Consider the following 26,324-nt stretch of genomic DNA (forward strand, 5'->3'; position numbering starts at 1 on the left):
GATCCTGACTGATTTCCAATTGCCATGATGGTCTTCAGATCAGGCCAAAAGTACCTTGCTTTCAAACTGAAGCATAAAGGTCTAATTCAGGTATTTATGCCGTGATGCATCAACATTTCATTGATGTTAGAAAACATCCTTTCAGGCCAAATATGTGGCTGGAATGAATAGACAAGATCCCACTGAAGTGAGTGGAGATACACCAGCTTACAACAAATAAGCCTGGTTTACCCGTTGGTTTTTTCCCGTACCATGTTTCTTCCTACAAGTTTCCTTAATAACCAAGATCTTAGAATCATAAAATCATAGAATCATAGAATAGTTAGGGTTGGAAAGGACCTGTCATTATCTGCACTGTAAGGAAGCTTTTCAAATGATAATGCCAGAAAGCTATTTTGTCCCACCTCTATTTCCACCTCTCTGTAAATTCAACTCATTACACCTGTGCCTACAGCTATTATCTAGATGCATTAATGATGTAGAAAGAATCATGCAATGGTGGATAACACAGTGATATGGAAATTATTTACTTTACTTGAAAGCACCTCTTTAACAGGAAGAGCTGCTTTGATACAAGCATATACATCACTTTCTCGTCATCAAAGACCATCACTTTATTATAAAGCTTCCCTTTCTCCTTTCAATCCTCTGTTTTCAGTCAAAGGCTAGATACTTATTCAAGTTCCCCAGAGCAATGCAAGCCACCCTATGGGGTCAAGCAGGGCTATTGCTTTAAGTAAAGTCAGAAGCATTTCCTCACATAGAGAGAACAGCGATCAACTCTTTGCTATTCAGGTCAGCTAATATGACATTCCCTAGCACATTTATTGTAAAACTTAAGGAAAGATGTACCAAGATAGCTTGGGTTTTTGAAGGCTATTTCATTCACTCTTTAATGCATGGAAATCCAAAGAAGGTGATATTAGCAGGCGTGCAAGGATATCTTCATTTCCAGTCTTGGAAAATACATTCCCTTGGCTGTTTAGAATCTGATCACATAAGCCATAGAAGAGCATGAGAAGTGCACAGCAGGGGGCAGTGCTGCCATTACACCTTTCATGCTCACTTCCCATTCTTGTTAGTCAATGTCTTTTTCCTCTTTTCACAGGAATCACAACTGTGCTGACCATGACCACCATCAGCACCCACCTCAGGGAGACCTTGCCAAAGATTCCCTACGTAAAGGCAATAGATATTTACCTGATGGGATGCTTTGTGTTTGTGTTCCTGGCCTTGCTGGAATATGCCTTTGTAAACTACATATTCTTTGGGAAAGGACCCCAACGTCAAAAATACGCAGGAAGGAGAGCAGGACATGCTATAGGCAAGAAGAGCAGACTGGAAACAAATAGAGGCCAGGTAAAATGTTTAAGCTAATTTTTCAAACATTATTTCTGCTGTGACAATGTTGATGTATATGATAGTAGAGATAGATGTAATTTAAACACATATGTGAAAGCATTTAAGATTGTCTAGGGAAAAACAACTTTTTAAGGAGATTACACCAACATATGTTTTATTCCATCTTCAACTGAAAACAGGGTAAGAAACTACAGGAAATGCAAATGAATATTCAGAACAAGCATTTCTTTGCAGCATGGAAGAAATACAAGAAGTTAAATATTTACAATTGCAACTGTATACATCTTTGCTGTAGAAGGTGATATAGAAGAAATGTTTATTATATAGTTCCTATTTACACACAGAAACGTCACCAAAAATAGAAAACAAAGACAGATGCTGTTGCTTCAGTGAGTCTTGATTGAAGCCCACACCACTGAGCTTCCAGGAACAGAAGGACGATGCTGCTAGGTTCTAACAGTTTTCACAGATGTCAGGATTTTTCCCTCAGGCTAAATTCAAGCAGGCCACAACTACCTCCAATTAAAAAGCAAGCCAGACAAACTCCAGGAAGTAATATTATGGTCACTTTTTTAGCTAGGAAAATTTACCAGTACATCACTGAGCACTTGCAAACTTCTATAAAATTGTTCCGTTTTTTTCCCAGTTTTTCAGAAATAAACACTTCCCTCAGGTGTATTTTGCCCAGTCTGACTCAGAGGAAAATACATCCCCTAATGAGCCCCAAATTTGCTTCTGTTCTCTGCTTTTCTTACAATACATTACATCCAAGTATGAATGAGATCTTACCCAGGCTGTCCTATAAACCCCTCTATTGTTGTGGCCTGAGGCAATAACATTTGGATAAAACTATATCGAACCTTGTGTTCAGCTTGAAGAACGAGACTGACACATAAAACCCTGACTAAAGGTAAGACTTCAGCTTGATGGATGTTTGCAATTTCACATACATGCCAGGAAGTGCATTTCAGAAACTCTGATATTTTATTAATTCCAGGGTTGTGTTCTTTGTGATCCAGCAACCACACCATTACAACCAAGCATCATTAACTGAGTCATCATGTCCTCAGTCTCACTGAACTCATGAGCCCATTAAAAGCCCTTTCCTGCATTCGCCTCCTGTCCCAGTGTGTAGGAGATGCTTTATTACAGTGGGTGCATGAATTCCGTTCAGGCTTGAAGCAGTCTCCAAGGTCCCACAGAGTATTGTCCTCCACAGAGCAGAGGAGATAAGCCACCCTGTTACGGGTTGTTGTGTGCAGACACTATCTATCCGTTTCTGTGGAAGTTAAGGAAGCAGAAAAAACAGCAAAACACACAAACTCTAACCAGCCACCTCAACAGCTCTGGAGATAACCCAGCCTAGGTGAGAAGAAGCACAGCAAGGATTCATGATGAAGAGGGAAGCAACACTTCTTCAGAGGTCAGCCTTGGCTACCTGAAGCCCTAGTGCACAGAACTAAGGGTGAGAAAGTGTAAAGGATAAGATGCAGGTAAGCTCTTTTTCCTACACATTTGGAGACTTCTTTTAACTAAAAGAAAAGCCTTAACTCGTGACTAAAAGCTTCTTTCTAAATGCTACACTGACGAAGATTATGCTGAGACCAGTACTCAGAACAGGTTAGAAAGTATTTACAACCACACTTTAATTTTTCAGAGCACCACATTCACGCACCAGCATTTTTCTGACAGAAAACCGAAGGCATACACGCTTTGTAACAGGATTTGTAAGGGTTCACACTTTAGACTGAAATTCCATTCTGAGGCTGTGAATGTTTTAAGTGAACTGACTGCTTTTTGCCTGTGCAGTGCAAGTTTGTGATTTTAGATACACACACATATATATATATATATATACACATAGACACACACATGTGAATGGATATCAATGGATTTTGCTAGCCCACTGGAGATAACATTGATGTGGGACCCAGTCAGCATTCATTTTACTTAGCATGAAAGTGCAGATGTCCAACAGCTGTATTTCTATCTTCAGCAGGAAGAATGCACATGAGCAGAGCAGTGGGACATGGTAAGGTTATGAGACCTCTAATGAAGCCAGCTCCCAGCCCCTTGCCTTCATGTTCTGAGAATTTCCACTGGTGGCATGATACTGCTACTGGAACACGGGAAAGATTTTTTTGAGCACAAAGGAAGTACAGCTGTAAGTATATACAGCTATAGGGTAACTTTTTCCTTTTACTATTGACCCATACTACTTATCCTTTCAGGGACCTCTAAGCAATAGAAGATATGTAACGGTGCTTCTCCTCCTTGTGCCAGGTGAAGATATTTCTTGTTGCCATCTGACATACATGACTAAAAGAATTCAAATTCCTTCGTCAGATAACAAAAGCCTGAGATGTGAGCAACCCTCAGCAAACTGACTGTGATATTAACACAGTATAGAGAAGCCCAGGTGGAAAAGGAAACCATACTGCTGTTTCACATGTGGCTGTTCTTGCTCTACAGTCCGAAGAAGGTGGAAATAAAGCCTCTCCAGTTTCATAATTTATGCCATTTTAATTTTTAATATGCAGAAAAAAATTATTTTGTAGTAAACAAGCTGTTTCTCTGAATAAAGCATAAAGACTGTTATATCTCCTTGTCCATTTTTCAAAGCTAGGTACCATGGAGGAAACTTAGCCAGCAAGAAAACATTTTGATAGTCCATGTATATAACTAATTCTGTTTCCCCAGACAATTACAATGTGAATAATCATTACACAGAAGATGTCTTTTCAGCATGAGAAAGAGAGAGGATGCAATCATAATGTGAGTGGGAAAGGGACTGAGCCATCAAGGGGCTCATAAATGGCAGCACAAGGCATGGTGTCTTCTTCCCTAGTTCTGCAGAGCATCACACCTTCCTTTCAACCTTTTGTGAACCACAAAACACCTGGAATGGAAAGCAGAGACCAGCCACTGGCTCCAAGGAAAATATGCGATCTTCCAGTATGGTGGCTACTACTGTTTTCTCCTATTGAAAGGAGAAAAAGGAATGAGCACATAATCACACAGCCAGCTCAACCTTCAAGTAAATCCACACCTGAATAAGTACACCTCTGCTGAACATAACCTGTTTCTTTGCAGATCAGATTGTGATAACACTACTGCATTTGTTCCAACAAGACAGCTTGTATGAGTAACATGGCCCTGAATCTTTCATATTAAAAGAGAGAAAGGATGTTTTTGCATTGAGACTAGAGAAAAGTTCTTAACCTTTTACCTCCCACTAGTAAACATAAAAAAAGTAGAAAGTAGGTAGGTAAAAACCCATTCTAGACAGCACTAAGTATTTGGGGCTCATCCTCTTGTCAAGGAATGCCAACATGATTTTACCCTAAAGCTGACTGACTACTTTTTATATGGTCAACACAGGACTGATTACTTTTTATATGGTCAACACGAGACTATTGGGTTAGGGTTATTTTATTACTTTAATTATTTTACACTTACAATATAATTTGATGCTCCTAACCAGGAATTGCATTTTCTAAGTAAACATGCAAGCCAGATTATTTTTACTTTTTACGATTTTTCCTGAGCACACATCAAAGCTTTTCCATCACTAATGAAGATTAATATCTGTGCTGATTTAGGCTTTAGGTAGGTTCACTGCAAATGAAGAATTAAAAATCTACAAACTCAATAGGGCTACAAACATCATTACAAGAAGCACCACCACATAAAAGCATCTGAAGAATATTTAAAGTATGATAATTATAGCAGATGACTAGCATTTCAGCTTTAGATGCTTTAACATCCTCCTCACATATTCTTCATGGTATGTCCAACAGACAGGAAAAAAAAAAAAAACAAAAACCAATTCTTCAGCTTTCTAAAATTTGAGGCAAAATTTATGCATTGTACAAACAAGGCAAAATATATACATACGTTCACGTCTACCCACATTTATTCTCAGAATATCTGTTAAGCAAGAAATCCTGTTTTCATCTGAGCAATGGTCAGTTCATGTAATAAAGTTTAGGGCATTCCAGTTAAAGAACAATAAGGTGGTATTTGAAAGAATAAACGCATTGTACCTGAGTAAGGAAAAAATATTCTGGGTTTGATGTGACCCATCTTTCCTACCTATAAGCAGGACTGAGACACCCTACTCCCAAGCAGACAACCAGCTAGGGGGCCAGAAAATGAGTAGACAGAGTCTTGTCTCTTTCATTCCCATTTTTTTGACATGCCATCCAACACAAATGTGTCAAAGACTGTGTAGAACTGCAGTACATTTCTGATGTGGGGAAAGAGCCTCATCACTGTGACATGGAGTGGAATGAGTTAAAGCCTACTGGCTGTTTCTGATGCACAGAACCAACAGCAAGACCCAGGTAACCTCATATTAAGTAAGGGCAGAAAGATTTTAAGACATCAAATTTACAGCTTTTACTGTGTGCATATTTGCTGTTATTTCATTCTAGTGTTAACATAAAAAAAACTAGTAACAAATCTCTTTTGTGTATCCCTTAACAATTTGTACTTTTTCCAGATTCCAGACATGGGAACCATTAGAATTCCTATGCTTCAGTAACAAAACCTCAGCTGCACAAGTTTTAAGAATATTTTGGAGTGAACCTCAATAAATTCTGAAAGGGTTTTTAATAATGCGGGTAATTAACTACTAGTCCAGTTTCATGTTGCAGAAGCAGAGAATTTGACCCAGGTACATAAGAAGAGCCTTTATATTTTTCCTGGCTACTTTATTCAAGATCAGTGTAAGGTTCTTTGCTCTGAATCACAATGACTGCAATTCACAGACTGGATTGCTTCATGATGTATACAAATCATCCTGCCTAAAATGATTTAAATAAAACTCATTCTAAAATATATCAGGTTCATTTGTAAGACTTAAAGTGGGAATTCATACACTGCTTGGCTTATAATAAACTGTCAGGGCATATTAATTTAAGAAACATCCATTTAGATTATAGGCAGTTATGAGTTGTCTTCACAAAAGAGAAGCCATAATAACAGTTTAATGATGCTTGCACTGCTGTTACTACTATTATAACACTAAAGTCAATTAGATTAAACATTAGGTTATATAATCAAAGACAGCTCAAAGAGCTGGGGAAAAAAATGGGAAAATACTGAAAACCTATCAAAACTTCTGACGATTAAAAAATATCTTTTTACATGGAGATTGTTGCTTTTTCCACAGAAAATGTCAGAACTTATGAGTAATGAACAGTTCCATAGTTACGGCAATCCTCTGGAGAGTAGGAAACCCTACCTTAGATCTTCCTTCTGCTTAAATTTGAATATATTTTTTTCTCAAGTAAAGATTGCAAACACCATGCTGATTTATGACCAGCTGGCCTCTCTAACCCAGAATATGCAAGCTTTTCCTACCAAAACAGTAGTGGGAAAAGGGATGCCTCCACTGAATGCTTATCTCAACATAAACAGAACCAATTGCTAAACCAGACTAGTGCATTTTCTGTCTCTGGTGATATATTACTCCATTTAGAAGACCTTTTATTTTTGTCTCACAGTTCTCCTGTGTGGCTTTTGTACAAATAGCCCCTTCATTTCTTTGTTTTCAGTTAGTAAGTGCTCAGTTTGGCACAGTGTAAATACACCAGCAGTCATCACGCAACATTTTCTCCTTCTGGTAATGGGAAGGAACAACTTCCATGCTGCCAGGTGGAACCAAGGCTTCTCTGGCTTCCAGCTTTCCTCTGCAGTAATCCCCAAAGACTGGATTTCCCCATGTGCTCTGCTTGGAGTTTTTTCTTGAACATACTTCAGACCTGCTGTAGATTATTATATAATTTCCTAGCTCTGCTATGTCTTACTATAAATTTAAAGCTCAGTGTGAACAAAGTATTCCATATCACTTGTGCTTCACAAGACTATACATTGTCAGGAATTACTTTTTCCTTGGTATAAAGGCATTGCCAGACAGCCATGGCATAGACTGTAATATACTTAGTGTAGGTCCAACACCACAGTTTACAACAAACAGTTTTAATACTCAAGTCAAAGTCTTTGAAATTTCATTTAAAAGGTCTGTGTCCTAATGTGTATTTCCCTCATATGAGCTACAGTGGACATTTAAATATCTGGGAATTTGAAACTTCTAGGAAGTCTCTATTGGAGAAATCAGGAGTCATTCTGGAAAGACACAAGACACTCTCTAAAAGAGGTTTTACTACAAACAAGCAGAAAACTAAAGATGAGTGAAAAGTAAACACTTCATAGTAATGTAGCTATTAATGGTTAATTACATTCATATGTGAAAAATGCAATGATATTCAAATATTATTTCTATACACAGATCATTGTTTGTATTGGACATGTATAGACTGGTTGCAGTTTTCAGTCCTTTGCTTAGGCATGTAAAATAGTGCCCCGACTGACTAACAGCACAAATAGAGTGATAAGAATATTTGAAACAACTGCTTCTGGTACCGACATACAAAAATGCACCTGAATATAAGATTTTATTGGGTAAAATGGATTATTCTATCTGCATATGGGCAAGTTAATGGTGTGCTGTTGCAAGTAGTGATTTCCATCTCTGTAGTATAGCAAACTTCCGAAATTCATAATCATCAGAAGCATTTTACAATAACTGATAAAATGCACATGTACCTACATGCTCTTCATACAATGAACCCATTGTTACACAGCAGGTTTTGAAACTAACCTACAGCACTAAAACTGTACAGAACTATAAAATGGGAAGAGACAGCAACATTTAATTTTCACCTTGAGTATTTGAAAGCTTCAGGTCACCAGACATGAAAAATCAGTATTTCATAAAGACCATGATCTAACTCAAAGATAAAATTAGAAAAGTCTTACTTTACAGGGGATGAGATAGCTAGCTGAATTAAAAGGTCCCAGTCCAAGGAACCAGGTCAGGATGGAAGGTACTTAGATGCTTTATAGCTAATGTCACACTAGTCAGGAAAGTGTGTTCAGTATCTTTTCACCTTTGCCAATGCTGTACAAGACACAACTGTCACTACAGCCCCAGGAGCACCTCAGCAGTAGAACCAGAAGGTACCTGTCAGCCTGGGAAACACCTTAGGCTGACTGAAGAACTTGTCTAATTCACATTCCTTCCTTGACACAGGTTGATCCCCATGGAAGCATGCTTCTTAACCCACTTGAAATACGAAATGACATCAGCTGCTCAGACGTGTCCACGAGCCTCCGTGACATCCGCACCACCACGTACACATACGACAGTGCCAACCTGCAGTACAGAAGAGCCACTTCCATCAGAGACCTCTACAGTAGGAGTGCTCTGGATAGGCACAGGCTTCATAAGAAAGGACACTTAAGAAGGAGGGCATCCCAGATCAAAGTCAAAATCCCTGATTTGACTGATGTTAACTTGATAGACAAGTGGTCCAGAATGGTCTTTCCCATCACATTTATTCTTTTCAATGTTGTTTACTGGCTGTATTACGTACACTAATTTATGCAATAACATTACCACAGGCTACATAATTAGACTTGTCAGACTTGTTACTTTTCTTTCTCAACTTTATTAACCGAAGAACTGCAGCAGCCATTATGTTACACTCTCAAGGTAAGACCCAGCTATTGAATACTAGATTTAAGCTTTAAAAAACAAAATGAAAACAACCCACAACCCAAATCCAGCCATCCAGCCTCATCACATTAAGAATAGTATACATCTGTTCTTAAAGAGCATCGTCAGCCAAAGCACTATACCTCAACATTTACAAAGTGTCTGCACATCACCTTTGATCTTTCTGTACCCACTTTCATCTATTTAAGTGGATTAAAAATTGGTCCTACTATATTTCTTATCACATATTGGCAGCCCACAGCAGCATGCTTCCAAACAACACAGTAAAGCAACTCAAAGAAGTAGTTATGTCACAGTCTTTCAGCATTTAGTGTACAGAAATTTGAGGAAATAACTGTTTGAAGGATTATAACTGTTACATAATGCATCATTTCTAAGTTAATAGTTACATTGGGAAGAATTTCCATAGCATCTGAGAAGTATCACTCGAAGAGAAGTTAACATTTTCAGAGAGGCGGGGATCTTCAAAAGACAGAAAGAGTAGCAGAGACAAATCTCAGAGTTTCCAACTAAGGAATCAGCTGATTGGATCTAACTGGAATTTTGTTATTTCCACAAAGTCGCTGAGTTGAAATTGAGGAGAACAATTGTGCCATCTGTAATTTTGTATGGAAAAGTAAAAACCAAATGTGTTCATTCCTAGAAGCAACTACTGAGGGATACCACAGACCAAGAGTGGCCACTTTTCCTGCAGCTGGCAACTGCAACACATTCTCCCAAAAGTTGGCAGATGTCTGGGAACAGACCTGAGATTTCTGCATACCATTTCCTACAGATTTCCTTACATTGCTGAGAAACAAAGAGATATGGCTGAGCCATATAGCATGCTGGTGATGCTGGGTGCACTGCTGTTGTGGAGCTGCCTCTCCCAGCCCAACTGCTTATCACTTGACAACTCCAGCCAAGGAGCCACAGGCAAAGTATTAGCAAAGTTCATGCAACTGAAAATCAATAGGTCAGTCACTTCCTACCTGTATCAAATCCCTTTCTCTATTGCCAGGTTTTTCCTAATAGAGTTTACACTATGTTCCCTAACATAGCATTTTATTGAAGCATAACTATTACCAGATTTTGTTTTGCATTGAAAGTGTTTCATACTTTTAGGAGAGTTTAGATATACAAGCCAACATATGTAAAAGCTGATTGTTATCAATACCAGCTAATACAGAAAGAAACATTGATGAGGACAACAGGCAGCATTACACAAAGTTATGAGTTAATAGGGAATACCGACAAGTGATGTGGAAAGCTTCTTCATCAGTTCCTCATTGCCTGGTGGTAAGGTCAACAGATGACCTTATTCAGCTGACACTACAGCTTTTTAATCATAATGTAATAATAAATTAAACACTCCTACATGTTAATGTTCATCACATCCTTCAAGACCTAGACCTCCTAACAGATCAGGACCTGCCACCCCTGCCCTTTGCACACCAGACTTCTGCAGAAACAGTCTGGAATGATAAATCACCAGATAAGAAAGGGTTTAAATCGCTCATTATAAGGTCCCTTCCAACCCTAACTATTCTATGATTACAAACAGTATAAGGCTGCAAACCAGCCATTTGACACTGCTAATCTAAGGGGGTCCTTGAGACTATCAGTTTTACTGTGGGCTCAAAAGTCCCAGTCTCATCCCAAGTTCCATGGAGAAGTGAAGCAGACTCCTAGCATCTGCATAGACACAGTTTTTAGTTTATGGATCATCCAACCACTTTGTTCACAAATGTTAGGCAGGTGGGCTAAAAGCACTTACCTTGTACCATTTCAAGCAAAAAAAAAAAAAAAGAAAGAAAGAAAAAGAGGGGATATGGAGCAGGGAAAGGGCCATTAACAAACCTAGAGCAGCGCAAATGCAAAATTCCACAAAGAACAGCATGCTCCAAAATTGCAGGGTCTACCCCTGTGCATCAACAGTTCTTCAACACATGCCACCGATACAAACCCCGGCCATGCTACCAGTTTTGAATGGCACACACCAAGCCCTGGCTGCATCAAGAGCTGGAAGCCATGATCTTGAGTGAGGAAAAAGCTGCCAGCTCTTGGCAGGAAGTTTTGCACCAGGGGCTAATAAGCCGACCACATAATGAGGTAAGAGAGCCCCTTAATGCAGGCCGGCAATACCTTAGCCCAGAGCCAGTATCTCCTGTGTCCTGCTGAGCTCCTGTCGCACACTTAACCACTAACTCTCATAAAGAAAATAGAATTTGGCATACAAGCTTACAAGGTGCATTGGATTGAAACTAAACCTGCTTTCAAAGCCTCAAAAGGGAATTAAAACCAAAACTTGTGAACAGGGTATATAATCATAACTAGCACATAATCCCTCTTTAAACTACTTTTAGAAAAAAAGCAGAAGAAAATGTTTCTCACTTGAGAGCAATAGCTTGGCAGCAAGGAAAAGGCAGTGGTTATTAGTGGCACGGAATGGAAAAACATGTCTATTTATGTAGATTGCCATCCGGAGCTAGAAATTAGTGAGTACTAAAGAAACACAACCTCTTCCCATCAACATATTGGGAGTGATTTGGCTGGCTTTTAGCAAGAAAGGTGAACTACATAGTAATGCTAAGCTCTGTCACTGTTGTACTTTAGTAGTTAGTTTGCCTGCCCTTAGGAGCCAGACTTCATGATCAACACAAAGTCCTATTCCTAATTAGGTTTTTGCTAAACCTGCTTACAATCTGCGTAGCTGCCTCATGCAATTTGCACTAGGCATCCTTCTTAGTTAGGTTTCCCAAGGATATGAGCTTCTACTGTTCTAGACTGCGTACAGTTGTCTCCCAACAGTACTTGAATCCCTTGGCAATTTCAACCAAAAGGTAACAGAATAGTAAGGATCTATGAGATGCTATATTCTTACAAGTTTCAACAAAGCAGCTAGCTGAGCAAAGGACAGAGCTCAGGTTAATCCAACTCTCCTGTGTGGCAGAAAGGGACTTGAACCCCAACCTCATTAGTCACAAAAAATAATATTTTAAATATCACAGAAATATTTCTCACAACATTCCTGTGCTTTATGCTACCACTGAACAGCACAGAAATTGCTACTTTGGAGTCACCTTGTTCACCCTTATACAAAATGTTTCAGCCCCTTGTACTGCAAGTGAAGGATTCCTTGAGATAAACAATGGGGAAAATCATCCAGGGCTGGTGCCACGTTCCACGAGATGCTTGTTTCCCATCACTGATGAACCTCTGTCCCTTCTCGTGAATTCCCATGTACTGAGGATACGTTCCTAAAACTGCCTTTAGTCAAAAAAAAGGGCTGTGTTTTACCTGTTGTGTACAAAAATATTTTTAAATTGTTTCAGCAGTACAAAGCATAAAACCCCCACAGCTGTGACTGCACAAGTATATTTCTTCCTGTCCTCATGGGCAACCATCCTGTAGCCCAAAGAAGGCAGATCACAAAATACTGAATTTCAGAATGTAATAATACCAAAATGCATGTGCACAGGGTGAAAGAATTAAGAGACAAATGAGAAATATAGCATTTCTTAGAGGAAGAGGAGGTACCTTTGGTCTACTTATGGTCTTGGAGTGATCTCTAATTATATTGTCTGCTCCTTGGTGTGATTATTTCTTTATAACTTTGTAAGCAATTTTCAGTCTGCAAGTTTTATAAAAACATCACCTCTTGTCTTGTGCTGGTACCAATCTAAGAAATGGCCTGGTAGTCACACATTTTTATTCTTAGCAAACTACAATTGCATTTGTGTATCATTACCAACAAGGACCTAAACTAATTAAACGACAGCAGAAGCACATCACCTCTCCAGAGATGGTCTCTGACCAATAATGTCTTTTAACTCATCACTGGCTATCTGTAAAGTCTCCCACAAAAGTATAAAATACCAATCACACTGCCAAAAATGCTCAGAAAGACGGTTCCCTTGGTAGATGGTGCATTTCAGTGAGAACATCAGCAACCTTGTTTGCAGCTGTGAACATAACCAGTTTCCTTGTTCCCATCTCTGAATCATCATTCGCTGTTTTGATCTAGCTGACAACATATTACCTGATTTTTTTAGACTTTCAGAGGCAACTAAGTTTGAATATTGTGTGCTGCAGCAAACAGCACCTTTACAAATCAGAGGCAGCAAATCATCGTTTCATGAAATAGCTGAACAAGTCTTTGGCATAAGTAAAAAATTCAGGATTGGATTTTTATAAAGGCAGTTAACAGCAGTTCTTGTTAATGCTTGTTCCGGCTCCCATTTAAATCAGTACCAACAGAAATATGGGAGATCACAGGGGAAAAAACAAAACAAAACAAAACTTATTTGATCCCTATAATCCTAGGAATCCTTCCCTGAAGACAGTACCACCAAAGCAGTCCCTGTGGACCTGTAGTAGTTCCTAGTTAGAAAAACCCACACACCTTCCAGTGCCTTTCATTACTGTGTTAGTTGAACTAACCAACCTGATGCTAAAAAATTGCAAAAGCCTTCTCTACATCAGACTTCCACAGGAGCAAAGGCATATAAAGAGTACTTTTGAGTAAAATTCCCAACCATAGACAATTTGAATGGTTGAACACCTTCTATAAAGCAACTAAACCTAGAGGAAAGGGAAAAGTAGCATCAAGACAAATATGTCTATGAATAAAATAAATACACCTGATCAATTCATTCCTTACACTATTAAAAAATAGCATGCTCCTGAACTCACCACTGGACAAGTTGCAGTAGCCCTTTCCAGAATTTTTATAAAGCTAAAATCAATTCCAACCTGAATTTTTTAGCTTTAATTTGGTACCACTTATGTAAGGTCTTCAGCTGTTATCAGATCCATTATCAAATTCCAGTTGTTTATGTATATTCAAGATGATCAATCCCTGTTAAAGAGACTGCAGTCTTTTCAGTGCAACACATTTTCCAGTCTTCCATTCTTACGACTCTTTACTCCCTTCTCCACTTTTTCTGATCTTGAATTGCTGCCACTGAACAAGATTCACATCTCACTAAGTGTACCAGTATGAAATAAAATGGAAACAGAATATATTTAATACACACATACTTTTTTTAAATGTTGACCCATAAAACTTCTGTCCTAGTTTTAATATTAGAAACATATATTTACATTTCCTATCCCTGAAGCCTGTTAAAATCTTGTTCATAGATGCCTTTCTACAGCTTCTTGTCCTCCTCCTCTTCTCTGAAGTCCAATTTTTTTGTAGGGACATAGAATCATAGAATAGTTAGGGTTGGAAAGGACCTTAAGATCATCTAGTTCCAACCCCCTGCCATGGGCAGGGACACCTCACACTAAACCATGTCACCCAAGGCCTCGTCCAACCTGGCCTTGAACACTGCCAGGGATGGAGCACTCACAACCTCCCTGGGCAACCCATTCCAGTGCCTCACCACCCTAACAGGAAAGAATTTCCTCCTTATATCCAATCTAAACTTCCCCTGTTTAAGTTTTAACCCACTACCCCTTGTCCTTTCACTACAGTCTCTAATGAAGAGTCCCTCCCCAGCATCCCTATAGGCCCCCTTCAGATATTGGAAGGCTGCTATGAGGTCTCCAGGCAGCCTTCTCTGCTTCAAGCTGAACAGCCCCAACTTTCTCAGCCTATCTTCATACAGGAGGTGCTCCAGTCCCCTGATCATCCTCATGGCCCTCCTCTGGACTTGTTCCAACAGTTCCATGTCCTTTTTATGTTGAGGACACCAGAACTGCACACAATACTCCAGGTGAGGTGTCATAAGAGCAGAGTAGAGGGGCAGGATCACCTCCTTCAACCTGCTGGTCACGCTCCTTTTGATGCAGCCCAGGATACGGTTGGCTTTCTGGGCTGCAAGTGCACACTGAAGCTGGCTCATGTTCATTTTCTCATCAACCAACACCCCCAGGTCCTTCTCTGCAGGGCTGCTCTGAATCTCTTCTCTGCCCAACCTGTAGCTGTGCCTGGGATTACTCCGACCCAGGTGTAGGACCTTGCACTTGGCATGGTTAAACTTCATGAGGTTGGCATCAGCCCACCTCACAAGCATGTCAAGGTCCTCTGGATGGCATTCCTTCCCTCCAGCGTATCAACGGAACCACACACCTTGGTGTCAGTGGCAAACTGCTTGGTGGCATTGGCAAATTTTACACTTTGCTTACATGAAAACCTATGTCCCAACAAAATACAGTGGAAGGAACTCAAGACCCTGATTTCAGAACTACGGAGAAGTAAGTCATCAATACTTTGCATTTTTTATATATACAAGACATGCATAAAATATACATACACGAAGTGTGTATTTTACACTTGATGAGAAGCACAATTAGTATTTATGTAAGCATTACAGATAAATTGCTTTTTACATATGCAATAATGGTTCAACAAATAGTAAAAACCATAAAATTTCTGGTGTATTCTTCCTGTGTTACAGATTCTAACTTTTGTTACATACTACAACCAAAACTCAATCTCATTTCAGAAAAGTTTAGACTAGGATTTACCAGTTATCTGCTGTATTAAGTAGGCTGGGAATATCCTTTTCACAGCTTACATAGGTCAGCTCCTCTCCAGCACTTCACCCCCTTTTGAAAACATTACCATATTGTCATGGTTTAAGCCCAGCCAGTAACTCAGAGCCATGCAGCCACTCGCTCACTTCCCCTTCCTCTTCTGATCCCTGCTCCTGGAGGGATGGGGAGGAGAATCAAAAGACTGCAACTCCCACGGGTTGAGATAAGAACAGTCCAGTAACTAAGGTATAACATAAAACCACTACTGCTACCACCAGTAATACAAACAATGATAAAGGGAATAACAAGGGAAGAGAATACAACCACTCACCACCCGCCGACCGATAACCAGCCTGTCCCAAGCAGTGATCTAGCCCTTCCAGGTAACTCCACCCAGTTTATATACTGGGTATGGAATACCCCTTTGGCCTGTCTGGGTCAGGTGTCCTGTCTCTGCTTTCTCTCAGCTTCCCCTCGTCCCTAGTAGAGCATGAGATTCAAAAAGTGCTTTGTTGGAGTAAACATTACTGAGCAACAACCAAAAACCTTCAGTGTTACCAGCACTGTCCCCAGGCTGAAATTCAAAACACAGCACTGCACCAGCTACTAAGAAGGAGAAAAATGACTGCTACTGCTGAACCCAGGACACATATTTAAGTGAAAAGCCATCAACTAAGATTAAAAAAAAAAAAAAAGGCAAAAACTAACCCCCAAACTTTACTTTTAAGCAAAGCCCCCATTGCTTTTTACACAACTTTTGAGCACTGAAGAGGTTGCCTAGAGATTTTGTGGTGTCTCCATCCTTGGGAGATATTCAAAAGTCACCTGGACATAGTCTTGTGCAGCCTGCTCTAGGCGACCCTGCCTGAGCAGGGGAGTTGAACAAGATAACCTCCAGAGGTCCCTTCTGACCTCATCTAATCTTCAATTTTATACAGCTTTGGTTTGTAAAGCTGATTTTTCCCAGCATCTAAGAAGATTCAGTTTAGTGATTAATAAATCAAGAAACAACTTAACTGCAATTATCCACACAAAATCAAGTGTTTATTTACTATTTACAAGTATAAACAGATTAATGCTACAAGTACTCTGTCATGTTCTTCATTATCATGGCAGCACCTTAGATAAGGACAACATATTATGCAAGTAAGCCTTGGTTTTATCAGGCACATCATAAGTGATGCTTTCCCATAGTTCTAGACATCTTTAGTACTAAAAGCAATTGCACACTGGATTTTTCTATTTTTGGTCAAACAGATACAAGATTCTATTATTTTTATCAAAAGATTAGTTGCTTATTTGGGCACAAGTCATAACAGCCTTCTCACTTCAGTATTTTACAGTATCAACAACTTCTGGCTTTGCAGAGGACATTTACCTCCTCCCCCCCAAAGTCAGTCGGGGAACCATCGCCATCAGATACTGTGAACAAGCTGAATTCCATCATTTCAGTTGCAAGACAACCTTCAAAAAGAAGAAATAAGATTAAAGTTGAATGAGACCAGAACTTAAGCAGTTTAGGAAATACAGCTTTGTGCTTTCTGTTACAGTATGACATGCACCTATATAAACATGTCTTTCCTCTGGAAAATACACCATCCCTCTCTCAGCTGTCTTTTACAATCTCACACAACACTCACTTCCAACAAGTTTCTTTAGCATTTAATGCATGCAAATCATTCCTCAGCTCCCTGTAATCAAAAAGCAGAATGGTCCAGTGAGATTCCTTCCACACAAAGTAGAACTGAGGGACCATTCCTAGAGTGAATTCTTCCTTGTGTGCACATAAAACTAAGTAAGGAGATTACAACATCCCACAGTTTCCATACAGAACTTCAAGCAGAACAAAAGTCGTGTGGAGACTGAAGTCTGTCCCAGAAGAATCTCTGTTTGCATAGTGCAAAGTTCACAACAAGCTACTGATTTTGTTTAGTTTTGGAGAAAAAAAAAATCCAGGGGAAAGAAAGCTGTTAGCTCTCATTCCACAAGACCATCACCTGTATCTACACTAATACATTTATCTCACTAGGAACTGTGTAGTCAGTCAGAGGTCTCTCATCAGCCTCATTAAAGCAACAGATAAGACATAATTTTAGTGTCTTTTGCAATTCAAAATATTAACAGTGCTATTGTAACTTAAGTTTTAACTTTATGAGCTATAAAACTATTATTTTCAGCTGTCACATACTGACAGTTTTTCCTAAATGTTCTACAGATTCCAGCTACAGCATCACAACATTACATAAAACATCTAAATAAATCCCTTAGTTGCTAAATGTCATGAAGCAACTAGAAGCTGCTAATTTCTAGAACACGCTGATACAACATTTCCATACCCCTCCTGCAATATGTCAGAGAATTCCATCTCTCAGATAATACACAATAAATATTTAAGAGATTTTCAGATTTAAAAAGAAAACAAAACAAAACAATTTTCCTTTTTAACAGAGACAGTATTAATACTAAAAGGTAACTGAACAAGGAGGGACTCCAAGATTCAGTTATCACCAGGGTGCAAGTCAGATGACACCTCCCCCAAAAATTTTTTTTCAAATTGTCACTTCTTTTAGTCTTTTCTATTAAGAAATCTGAAACACTCCAATTAAAGTTTCAAATTCTTTTTCTTCTTGGGTTACTGTAGTGGAATCTGTGTAGCTTTCCTCCCGATTTACTATGCTATGGAAATTAAAGCACACAATTTCAACCAAACAACTCTCCCATGTACATTCCCAACCACTGAAATTTTGTGATGCTGGGTGAACTCTGGAGTTCTCTCCAATCATTCAAAATCAACTCTCATCTGACATTTGTCATTTCATTTTCTTCTCCTCCTATTCTCCCAAGACTTTAAGGTGTTCTGAACAGTCTACAATGCTTATCAGGATTCTAATTACATCTTTAAAAAAAATAATAATAACCTATAATCAACTGTGGTAAATTACCCCTGAAGTCCACCCAGGATAGTCTTCCTTGTGTATGACTTTCTGTAACTCTATCATTTTGCTCATGTTGGGTTTATGTTGGGTTTCCATCAAGACAGCCAGAACAAACAATGTGGCTGGCATCTACTACAGTCCACCTTATCAAGGGAAGCCTGTTGACAAAGCCTGTTTATTCCAGCTACAGGAGGCATCACCCCATCCCTGGAAACATTCAAGGTCAGCTGGACCAGGCTCTGAGCCACCTGATTTAGTTAAAGATGTCCCTGCTCATTGCAGAGGGACTGGACTAGATGACCATTAAAGGTCCCTTCCAACTCAAACTATTCTATTATCCCATGAATTTCAGTTAAACTCAGTACATGAGAAGTCAGGAAAAAAAAGATGGTATCAGTAAAAACTACCTTATTAGCGGCTTCCAGTGAGTTTATTAGGTTCTGCAACTCCTCCTTATTCATCTCTATAGACACTGGTTTAATTTCACCATTTTCTCTCACATCCAAATCAAGATTGAGAAGTGGCATCTGAAGCATGGAGATCTTATCACTGGAAAGAGCAAGCTACGCAGATTGATGAAACAACAATAACAACATGTACAGCAGAACCATTCATTTTTTAGTCTTTCACAGCATCACATCTGCACTTTATTTTGAACGTGTACTACCAGAAGGAACAAACATCAGCATGACAAAATTAACTTGTCATAAATCATCTCTGCAGGTTTTGGTCGTGTGGTTTTGTTATGTGTCTTCACCCCACTCCCCTGCTGGGAATTTTAATTGTTTATACTAAGAACATACTGAAATACTAAACCCCCTGCTCATAGCAATACATTTGTCAAAACAATTTGTTAAAAGTACTGGTCTGCTATATTTTTGCATTCCAGGTGAAAAGAGAGGATACATTTGATCATGGCTCTTTAAAAATGAAGTATATGAATTCTGAAGTCATTGTATTCAAATAGTTCTGGTAATCAACAAGTAAGAAGAGTCTTACAGAAGTTGGGAGAAAGGGGACACCTTTGTCCATTTTTCAACTCTCCCTACAGCTGATAAAACACTTTGTCAAATATTCTATCGGACAAGCACTGATGAAAAGGATTACACACCAACAGTGCTTTCTTTTTTGTTTACTATGATACTCACTCTATAACTAAGGCTTATTACAAATATTAAAATCAAAGATTAGTTGGTAATACAATAGATATTCTACAGACCCATCTTATTTGAGATCAGAATGTGATACAGCAGAGGAGACAATGAGACAATGTCCTTGGTAGGATTCAACTATTGTAAACTAAAAAAATCCCCAGTGATTTAATGCAAAATGAATAGTTCAAACATGCACCAGAAATCTCCATTACAAAATAGAGAATTAAAAAAAAAAAAAAAAATCTTTCAGAAGACAATGCTAAGTGAAACACAAACCCTCCCAAGGGTTCACATAAGTCTAGTCTCTATTTCTGTCAGCACAAAATGCAGTTAGTACGAGAACAATCCCCTAATAACAGTTCATCTGAAACACACTACAATGCCATACTTGCTCTTGCAGAATCTTGTCTACTTGTAGGCATTGCTCCTTGATTTCCAAAGCTGTTTCCTGCACAAACTGTTTAACACTCTTGTTGAAATGGGAAAGCATTTAACAGCTCTACAAATCTGTTTCACAGCTCTCATGGACTAACTAAAAATATAAACAGTATGTCACATTGTTAAGTCTTTGATACAGCTCAATTTAAGGCAGCTGTCTTCATAAACGCAAACTGTAGGCAACACAGTCATCATTGGTTTATTATCAAAGTAAGTCTAATGATAAATAATTTCAAACTAATTAATTTTTTATTGCAGGAATCTAAAGATCTGAAAAAGTCAGGGAAGCACATCCTGAATCAGTGTTCTACTCCTGAAATTAAATATTTCTTCTTCCTTTGACTAAATATATTGTCTTTTCAGGCCTCAAAACCAAAACTTTCAGGTGTTCCTGAATAATGTTCAATTTCCTTTTAGGAAAGAGATTGGTATTACAGCTTTGAAAGAAGGGGGGCAGAATTTTACTTTTACAGTTTATACAAATTTCAGGCAAGTATTTGATGTGTTACCATGAACAGGTTTTTCTGATACCTATGAAAATTTAACCATTCTCCAGAATGAGCTGGCCTAAGGGATCTATATCAACATTTATTTTCTTGTAGAACACTTCTTTCAAACAACATCAAGGCAACACTCTCACCTTTAACTGCCAGTCAAAATCCTGCAGCTGAGCAGAAGAGATTGCATTTACTCTTTCCACTAGTGCATTCCTGATTTCTTCCTTTCTGCCTTTTAGACATTTTGTGATTGCTTCTTGATAGCTTGAATTTAATTCATTTATCTGCTGAGCAGCCTACAAAAATAAAAATTGTGAACCACAGAAATAACATGTATCACCTGTAACAGCTGTGCTCCGTAGATACCCAAGCTTCTACCCAAATAGCCGTTATACTGGACTCCATAATCTCATTTTATAATCTCCTCAGTGAGCGCTCTGTGTTTGATAGTTAAGAATTGGTATTTTCCACAGCAAGGTATAAATAAAAAGTTATTTTCTTGTCATTTATATTATGAAAGACCAAAGAATGGAGGCTTGAGTGGCCTTCTTAGATGCTACCCTAAAACCAAACCAAAACAAAAATCACACAAACAATGCTTGTTTAGCTCTGAAGGTTTCTGAAAAATCATAGTGGAGACAAAATACATTAGCTTAGCTGGAAAAAACATAATTATGTACAGACTTACCAATGGCTACAAAGTATTTTTCTTTGACCTAGCTACTATCAGGTAGCCAAAACAAGAACAACACCCAAAAGATGGGAATTAAGATTTTTGACAATGGAACAAATTTTTCCAAAGCTTTTACACACTGGAATGCCCTGAATATATTCCCTGTCCTACATGGTGCTCCATTCACAGTCTAGATGTTTTTACTATTATTTGCATAGAGTCAACACTTTAAAACACTTCAATGCAGTAGTAATGAACCAATAAAGCCAAAAAGAGTGGGAATGGGTTTTATTACTGATGAACAGTAACGACAGGTTACAGATTTTAAGGAAAACAGATTTGGTGATACTTAAGAAATCAGTATCAATTCAGTTTTTTCTTTTAAGTCTTTGCAGTGTATCTCTAAAGGCAGCTCACCTACCTATTTAACTTAGTCTGCTACTAGTCAAATGCTACATAATAAAAATACCTTAGGACTAAATAAACTACAAGACTAATCACTCCAGTATTCTGCCTCCCAAAGTCAAGCCCAATCAGTTATGAGCCCTTACCTCTTCATCAGATATGTTTTTGCCAACTGCAGTTTTGAAATACTTCCCTGTTTCTTCTAAAACCTCCATCCACTCCAACAAGCTCCAGATACTGCCATAATCTTTGTATCGAGGATACGCACGGCCACATATGCCATCAACTATTTTATGAAGAAACTGAAACAATGTGATATATAACTTAAAAGCATAATTTTATCACTGATAACCAGATACAAGACTTGATCAAGAAATTCACTTGCAACCCCTCCCTTGGCTGGGTATTGTCTCAATGCCTGAGTGCAGCCAATGCACATTCTATAGTCATAAAGAGGTTGTCCCAGAATATTAACTATCCTCCCCCACAAGGTTTGGTAATATAAATCACAACGTGATTCAGATTCACCCTGGATTTAATGGTTTTGTGTACAACTATAACGTACTGCTGAGCAGCAGTGCTGCCACATCAAAGGGCACCTCAGTCATTTCCCCCCTCAGCGCCTGTGTTCGGACGGCGGAAGCTCTGCCTGTTAAGAGCTCAAGGATATTTCTAATCAGCTAATAGCAAAGCGAGCGCAGAAACACCCGCTGGGTGCACGTCCGGCGCGTTCTGAGCCTACACTTTCGCCTTCGCTTTGCAGAGGGCACCGAGGGCGGGCAATACGGCGGCGGCCCCGAGGCGCGCTAAAAGGCGAGGTCCCGGTCTGCGGGCCCAGCCTTCCTCTTTGGCGCCGGAGAGAGACTCCTCCGCCCCCCCGCGGCGACCACCGCCCTCCCCAGCCTCGGCGGCAGTGACCAGGATGCAGGCGCCTGCCGCCGCCGAGCCCCACCCTCTTCCCAAGTTCGCTTCACGACAGGAACCGCCCGAGTGCCCCTGCTTAACGGTCCGCAGCCGCCCCGCCGCGCGGGGAGACAGGCGGGCTGGTGACTGGTACGGCGGCCGCGGCTCCTCCTGCCTCCGAGGCGCCGGGGCCGCCTGCTGCCCGCCCAGGGTCGCAAGGACCTCACCTCGGGGGCCCGTCCCGGCGGCAGCTTCTCCAGCAGCCGCAGCATCTCCCGGCTTCCACGCACCGCCCCACGCGGGGCACGTGACCGGGCCGCGAGCACGCGCTCCCTCTTCCCCTCCGCGGCGGCGCGCTTGCGCACGAGCAAACGTCGTCTTCCTCCGCCTACTTCCTAGGTTCGAGCCTCAGTCCCGGCGCCGAGAGGGTCGCTTGAGGGTTTAGTGAGGAAAGTGGCCGTTCTGTGCAACCTTCACTTACATGGCGAATGAAGTCGTACTCCCAAAATTTTACCATCTTTTATATTAACAATAAACTGGTTTTTATACTCTTCCTGCTTTGCAGCTTTGCCTTTCGGTCTCAACAAGGTAACTTTCCTGCTGGTGTCAGGGGAGGAAGTTCAAGGCTTACATACAGCAGGTGACACATTCTCTGACATGAAATGGAATCGAGGACATTAGGGGAAATACTGGCTACAGAGTCCATGCTGCTGGTACAGTGTCTACCGCAAACAACTCATTTTTTTCCTTTGCCAAATGGGGGGGTCAGTGCTAACCAGCCTGTGGAGGAGGCTTATGGAAAAGGTTTTAGCATTAGCAATGACCTTGCCATACCTTAACTTGAACTGAATGCAAATGTGAAGAAGGAAAGATGCCTTGACCACTTGTACAAGAAAACCTGTATGAATTCAAGTCCCAACAAGAAACTGATATACCTGTAGGCAGATCTTCTTTCACTGAAATCCATAGGCTAATTCACAGTTATGTGTATGTAAATAGAAGACTCTGACATAAGAATATGAAGGCAGCTACAAGTCTTTACTTGTGGAAATAAGATCTGAAGGAAACCCCAGTGTGGTTAAGCGAGTTTGCAACACTTGTTCTCCAAAGACGGTATGTGGCCTTGTAGGAACAGTGTGGTGTGGGGGAGTTTTGGAGAAGAAATAGGTAGGGAAGAACTGACTTCGTGGTTTGCTGACTGTAAACTTTCAGATCTGCCTGATTTCTCTCACGGTTTGCTACGGTGAGTAGATTAGATTTTTAAATAAAGGCTTTGGAAAATGTATTAAATTTTATTATGGCGAAATTACATGAAGCTACTGTTAAATTCATTAATAGCTGAAAATGCAAATAAAAATTATATTATTTGTATTATTTTCAATAATAATTCACTCTATTTCCCTAGAATTAGCTTTGTCAGATAACTGGAAACCTATGCAGTTTCTTCTCATCGTACTATGTTGCACACCGCAAAATACAGCGCCAGGGGGAGCTTCTGCTCCAAACAAAAGAAACCCAAAGACAACAGGAGAAATGTAAAACAATCCAGACTTGAAAATAAATAAATTACAGGGAATAAGGAGAAAGGTAACAAGTCTTCTACTCGCTTGTTCAAAGGGATCAAACAAGTGACAAATGCGAGAGAGCAAACATGTAACACATAAAAGAGGAACACATTCTCTGACACAATCTCAGTGAACACTTTCAAAGCACCTTAATCTTTGCAGGTCTGAAGAACAAAAGACTTTCATTTTTCATAGATGTGTAGTTTAGAATAATACTTTGGATTCAGCCTACTGACATATGAAAAGCAAAACCAGACTGTGAAAGGAAACCATGTCTGAGTAAGCTAAATCCATGTTTTAGAGCCCATGTACAACTACAAAGTAGGACATACAAAGCCAGCCTTTAGCATTTCAGGGTTTGTTTGGACTTGCATTGTTTGGATCCACCATCAAGACTTAGGTCTTAAAAATACCTGCTCTTCATGCTTCTGTACCACAGAAGCAATAAGCCGCTCCACCCCTCTGAAGCTAAGCTGTGAAATAACCACAGAGACAAGGAGGGAAGCTTTGACAACAGTTAAATAGGTAGGCAAGAGACTCCAGAGCAGCAAGAAAAGAAGCAGCTTTATAAGAAAGAAAAGTGGAGCGAACGTTGTGTTATATTCTTCACATTGCTGCTGACTTAGAGAGGGTTTTGCTTGCTTTTACAGATAACCCACAAACTAAATTGCACTAATTAAACCAATTTTAAAAGGAATCCTTTTGTTATACTTGGTTTTGGAAGAATGGCAATAATTAACAACTGGGAAGTAATTTAATAATCAGAGGTTCTTAATATTCTAGCAGTATAAAGGTGTTTTACTTTGCTCTAAATATCTGCAGTTGGGGAGAGCAGCTGAGTACTAGTATAACTGTTCTCCCAAGGAACTATAAAATTGGTATGTCAATATAAATAATAGATAGCTGTGTATTTTACCAACATGGAGGGAGCAAGTAAGTGGGCTTTTTAAATGCAGATGAAACACAAGGTTGCAGTTCAGATTATGGTGAGCTAAATGCAGGTTGCCATGGAAAAGGGAGATCCCACTGGTCTTCTAACCCCTGTTGCCAGCTCTGCTTCCTCTCGCCATCCCTCACACCAGCACTAGGGTGCCTGGGCTGCAGGATGAAACTGCAACTGATACGGCTGAAAACTGTTATTTTTGCACAGATTTATTTTTTCATGGGTTAGATTTCAGCCAAGTTGGAACAGAGCACCACTTCTGACAGAAGAGACCTTTGTTGCTGAGACCGAGAGGGAGGACAAAACTACCCCTTCTGGCAACCCACACTTAGGTGAGATGAAAGGTTAAACTGGTGCTGAAACTACAGCTTGACATGAGTAGCAATCAGTGAAACACATTCATTATTAAACCAGGAATCTTGAAAGCTTTTGTAGAAGCTTACACATAAACATGTTCATAGTGATATGCTACAGCTGAAGGAGATTGAAAATAATGTATGTCTACTTAATTTTTACAATCTGAGCAGCCAGAGAAGTTCATAGTAAGGCTGGATGAACAACATGAAACTGATGTGCAGAACATACTTTATCAGCTAGTTCCTGAACAAGAAATCAGTTTTTAAAATAATTTTACTTGTAAAATTTAAGCATATAAAAGCATGACAAGTTTTGGTTCTTCCCTCCCCCATTTTGTAAATATAATACTCATGTATTCACTCTATGAGACATGAAAAATACCACGTCATACACAGTGGATACAGTCTATGTCCATAGCTTTATACTTGTCTTTATCTTCTCTACCTTTTTCTAGTAAAGAGATGTAACAAGAAGGATTACCTTAAATGTTCTTGGTTTCTCACTCTGAAATTTCAAAATCATCTTGTTGCTTTCTGTAGTAGTTCTACCCTTCCAACAGACTTCACTGAAGACCTAGCAATAGTTGCGAGGCACATGCTCAGGGTTCAACATCACCTTAGAGACACACAATTTATAGACTGAACTCTGTACTGCCTTTTACAGACAAGAACATACTAAAGATCATTCAAAAGAGTTCTGCCACACTGCAAGAATTTCAGTGAGGAAATGCTATTGGCAGAGACTCTCCGAGCATATTTTGAAGCATCAGAGGGGAAAAATCTTGTTTATATTCTAAATAAAACAAGTTAATATTAAAGGGATTTTTAAATATCTCTACTGTATACATCTTGGCCTAGCTGAGATAGTGGAAGGGCCAGGAGCTGGCATCATACCTAGTAGTCTGCAGGACAGAGGCAGGGGAATAGGTTGGACTAGAAGAGTCTGTAGTTGGTTTGAGCCATATACCCACAAAAATAACAGCTCATAACTCAAGACAAACTGGTGTCAGTAACTGGGACTCTATGCTCATGAGGATCACTG

At 39.6% G+C, this 26,324-nt stretch overlaps 2 protein-coding genes across 4 annotated transcripts in view; one reads left to right on the top strand and one right to left on the bottom strand.

Annotated features, from left to right (window-relative positions):
* GABRB1 (gamma-aminobutyric acid type A receptor subunit beta1) overlaps positions 1-8,891 on the top strand; it is a 125,067-nt gene extending 116,176 nt beyond the window's left edge. Inside the window, exons 8-10 of one of the 3 annotated variants that reach the window (XM_057431064.1) lie at positions 1,109-1,359; positions 4,093-4,097; positions 8,428-8,891. In XM_057431064.1, the coding sequence (XP_057287047.1) occupies positions 1,109-1,359; positions 4,093-4,097; positions 8,428-8,809 (638 nt within the window). In that variant the 3' untranslated portion in view covers positions 8,810-8,891. Of the gene's footprint in view, positions 1-1,108; positions 1,360-2,381; positions 3,200-4,092; positions 4,098-8,427 lie in introns of those variants that run through there. The other 2 variants (XM_057431062.1, XM_057431063.1) reach the window with 2 other exon arrangements.
* Positions 8,892-16,578: 7,687 nt separating this feature from the next.
* COMMD8 (COMM domain containing 8) lies at positions 16,579-22,729 on the bottom strand. The gene is made up of 5 exons (XM_057431099.1): positions 22,646-22,729; positions 21,662-21,817; positions 20,581-20,733; positions 18,756-18,911; positions 16,579-16,876 (listed from the first exon to the last, which is right to left on the bottom strand). The coding sequence occupies exons 1-5, from the start codon at positions 22,688-22,690 to the stop codon at positions 16,856-16,858; spliced, it is 531 nt and encodes a 176-aa protein (XP_057287082.1). The 5' UTR covers positions 22,691-22,729; the 3' UTR covers positions 16,579-16,855.
* Between the last annotated feature and the right edge of the window lie 3,595 nt (positions 22,730-26,324).

This window comes from Pezoporus wallicus, unplaced genomic scaffold (genome assembly GCF_028554395.1).
Source record: "Pezoporus wallicus isolate ANWC-B61680 ecotype Strahan unplaced genomic scaffold, APGP_CSIRO_Pwel_v1 contig_7684, whole genome shotgun sequence".
Lineage (NCBI taxonomy): Eukaryota > Metazoa > Chordata > Aves > Psittaciformes > Psittacidae > Pezoporus > Pezoporus wallicus.

Coding starts and splice junctions, on each gene's coding strand:
- COMMD8 (XM_057431099.1), bottom strand. CDS start 22,690: ATGCTGCGGCTGCTGGAGAAGCTGCCGCCGGGACGGGCCCCCGAG. Junction 20,734..21,661: donor AAAACATATCTGATGAAGAG/GTAAGGGCTCAT, acceptor TTATTTTTGTAG/GCTGCTCAGCAGATAAATGA. Junction 16,877..18,755: donor CACTGGAAGCCGCTAATAAG/GTAGTTTTTACT, acceptor TTCTTTTTGAAG/GTTGTCTTGCAACTGAAATG.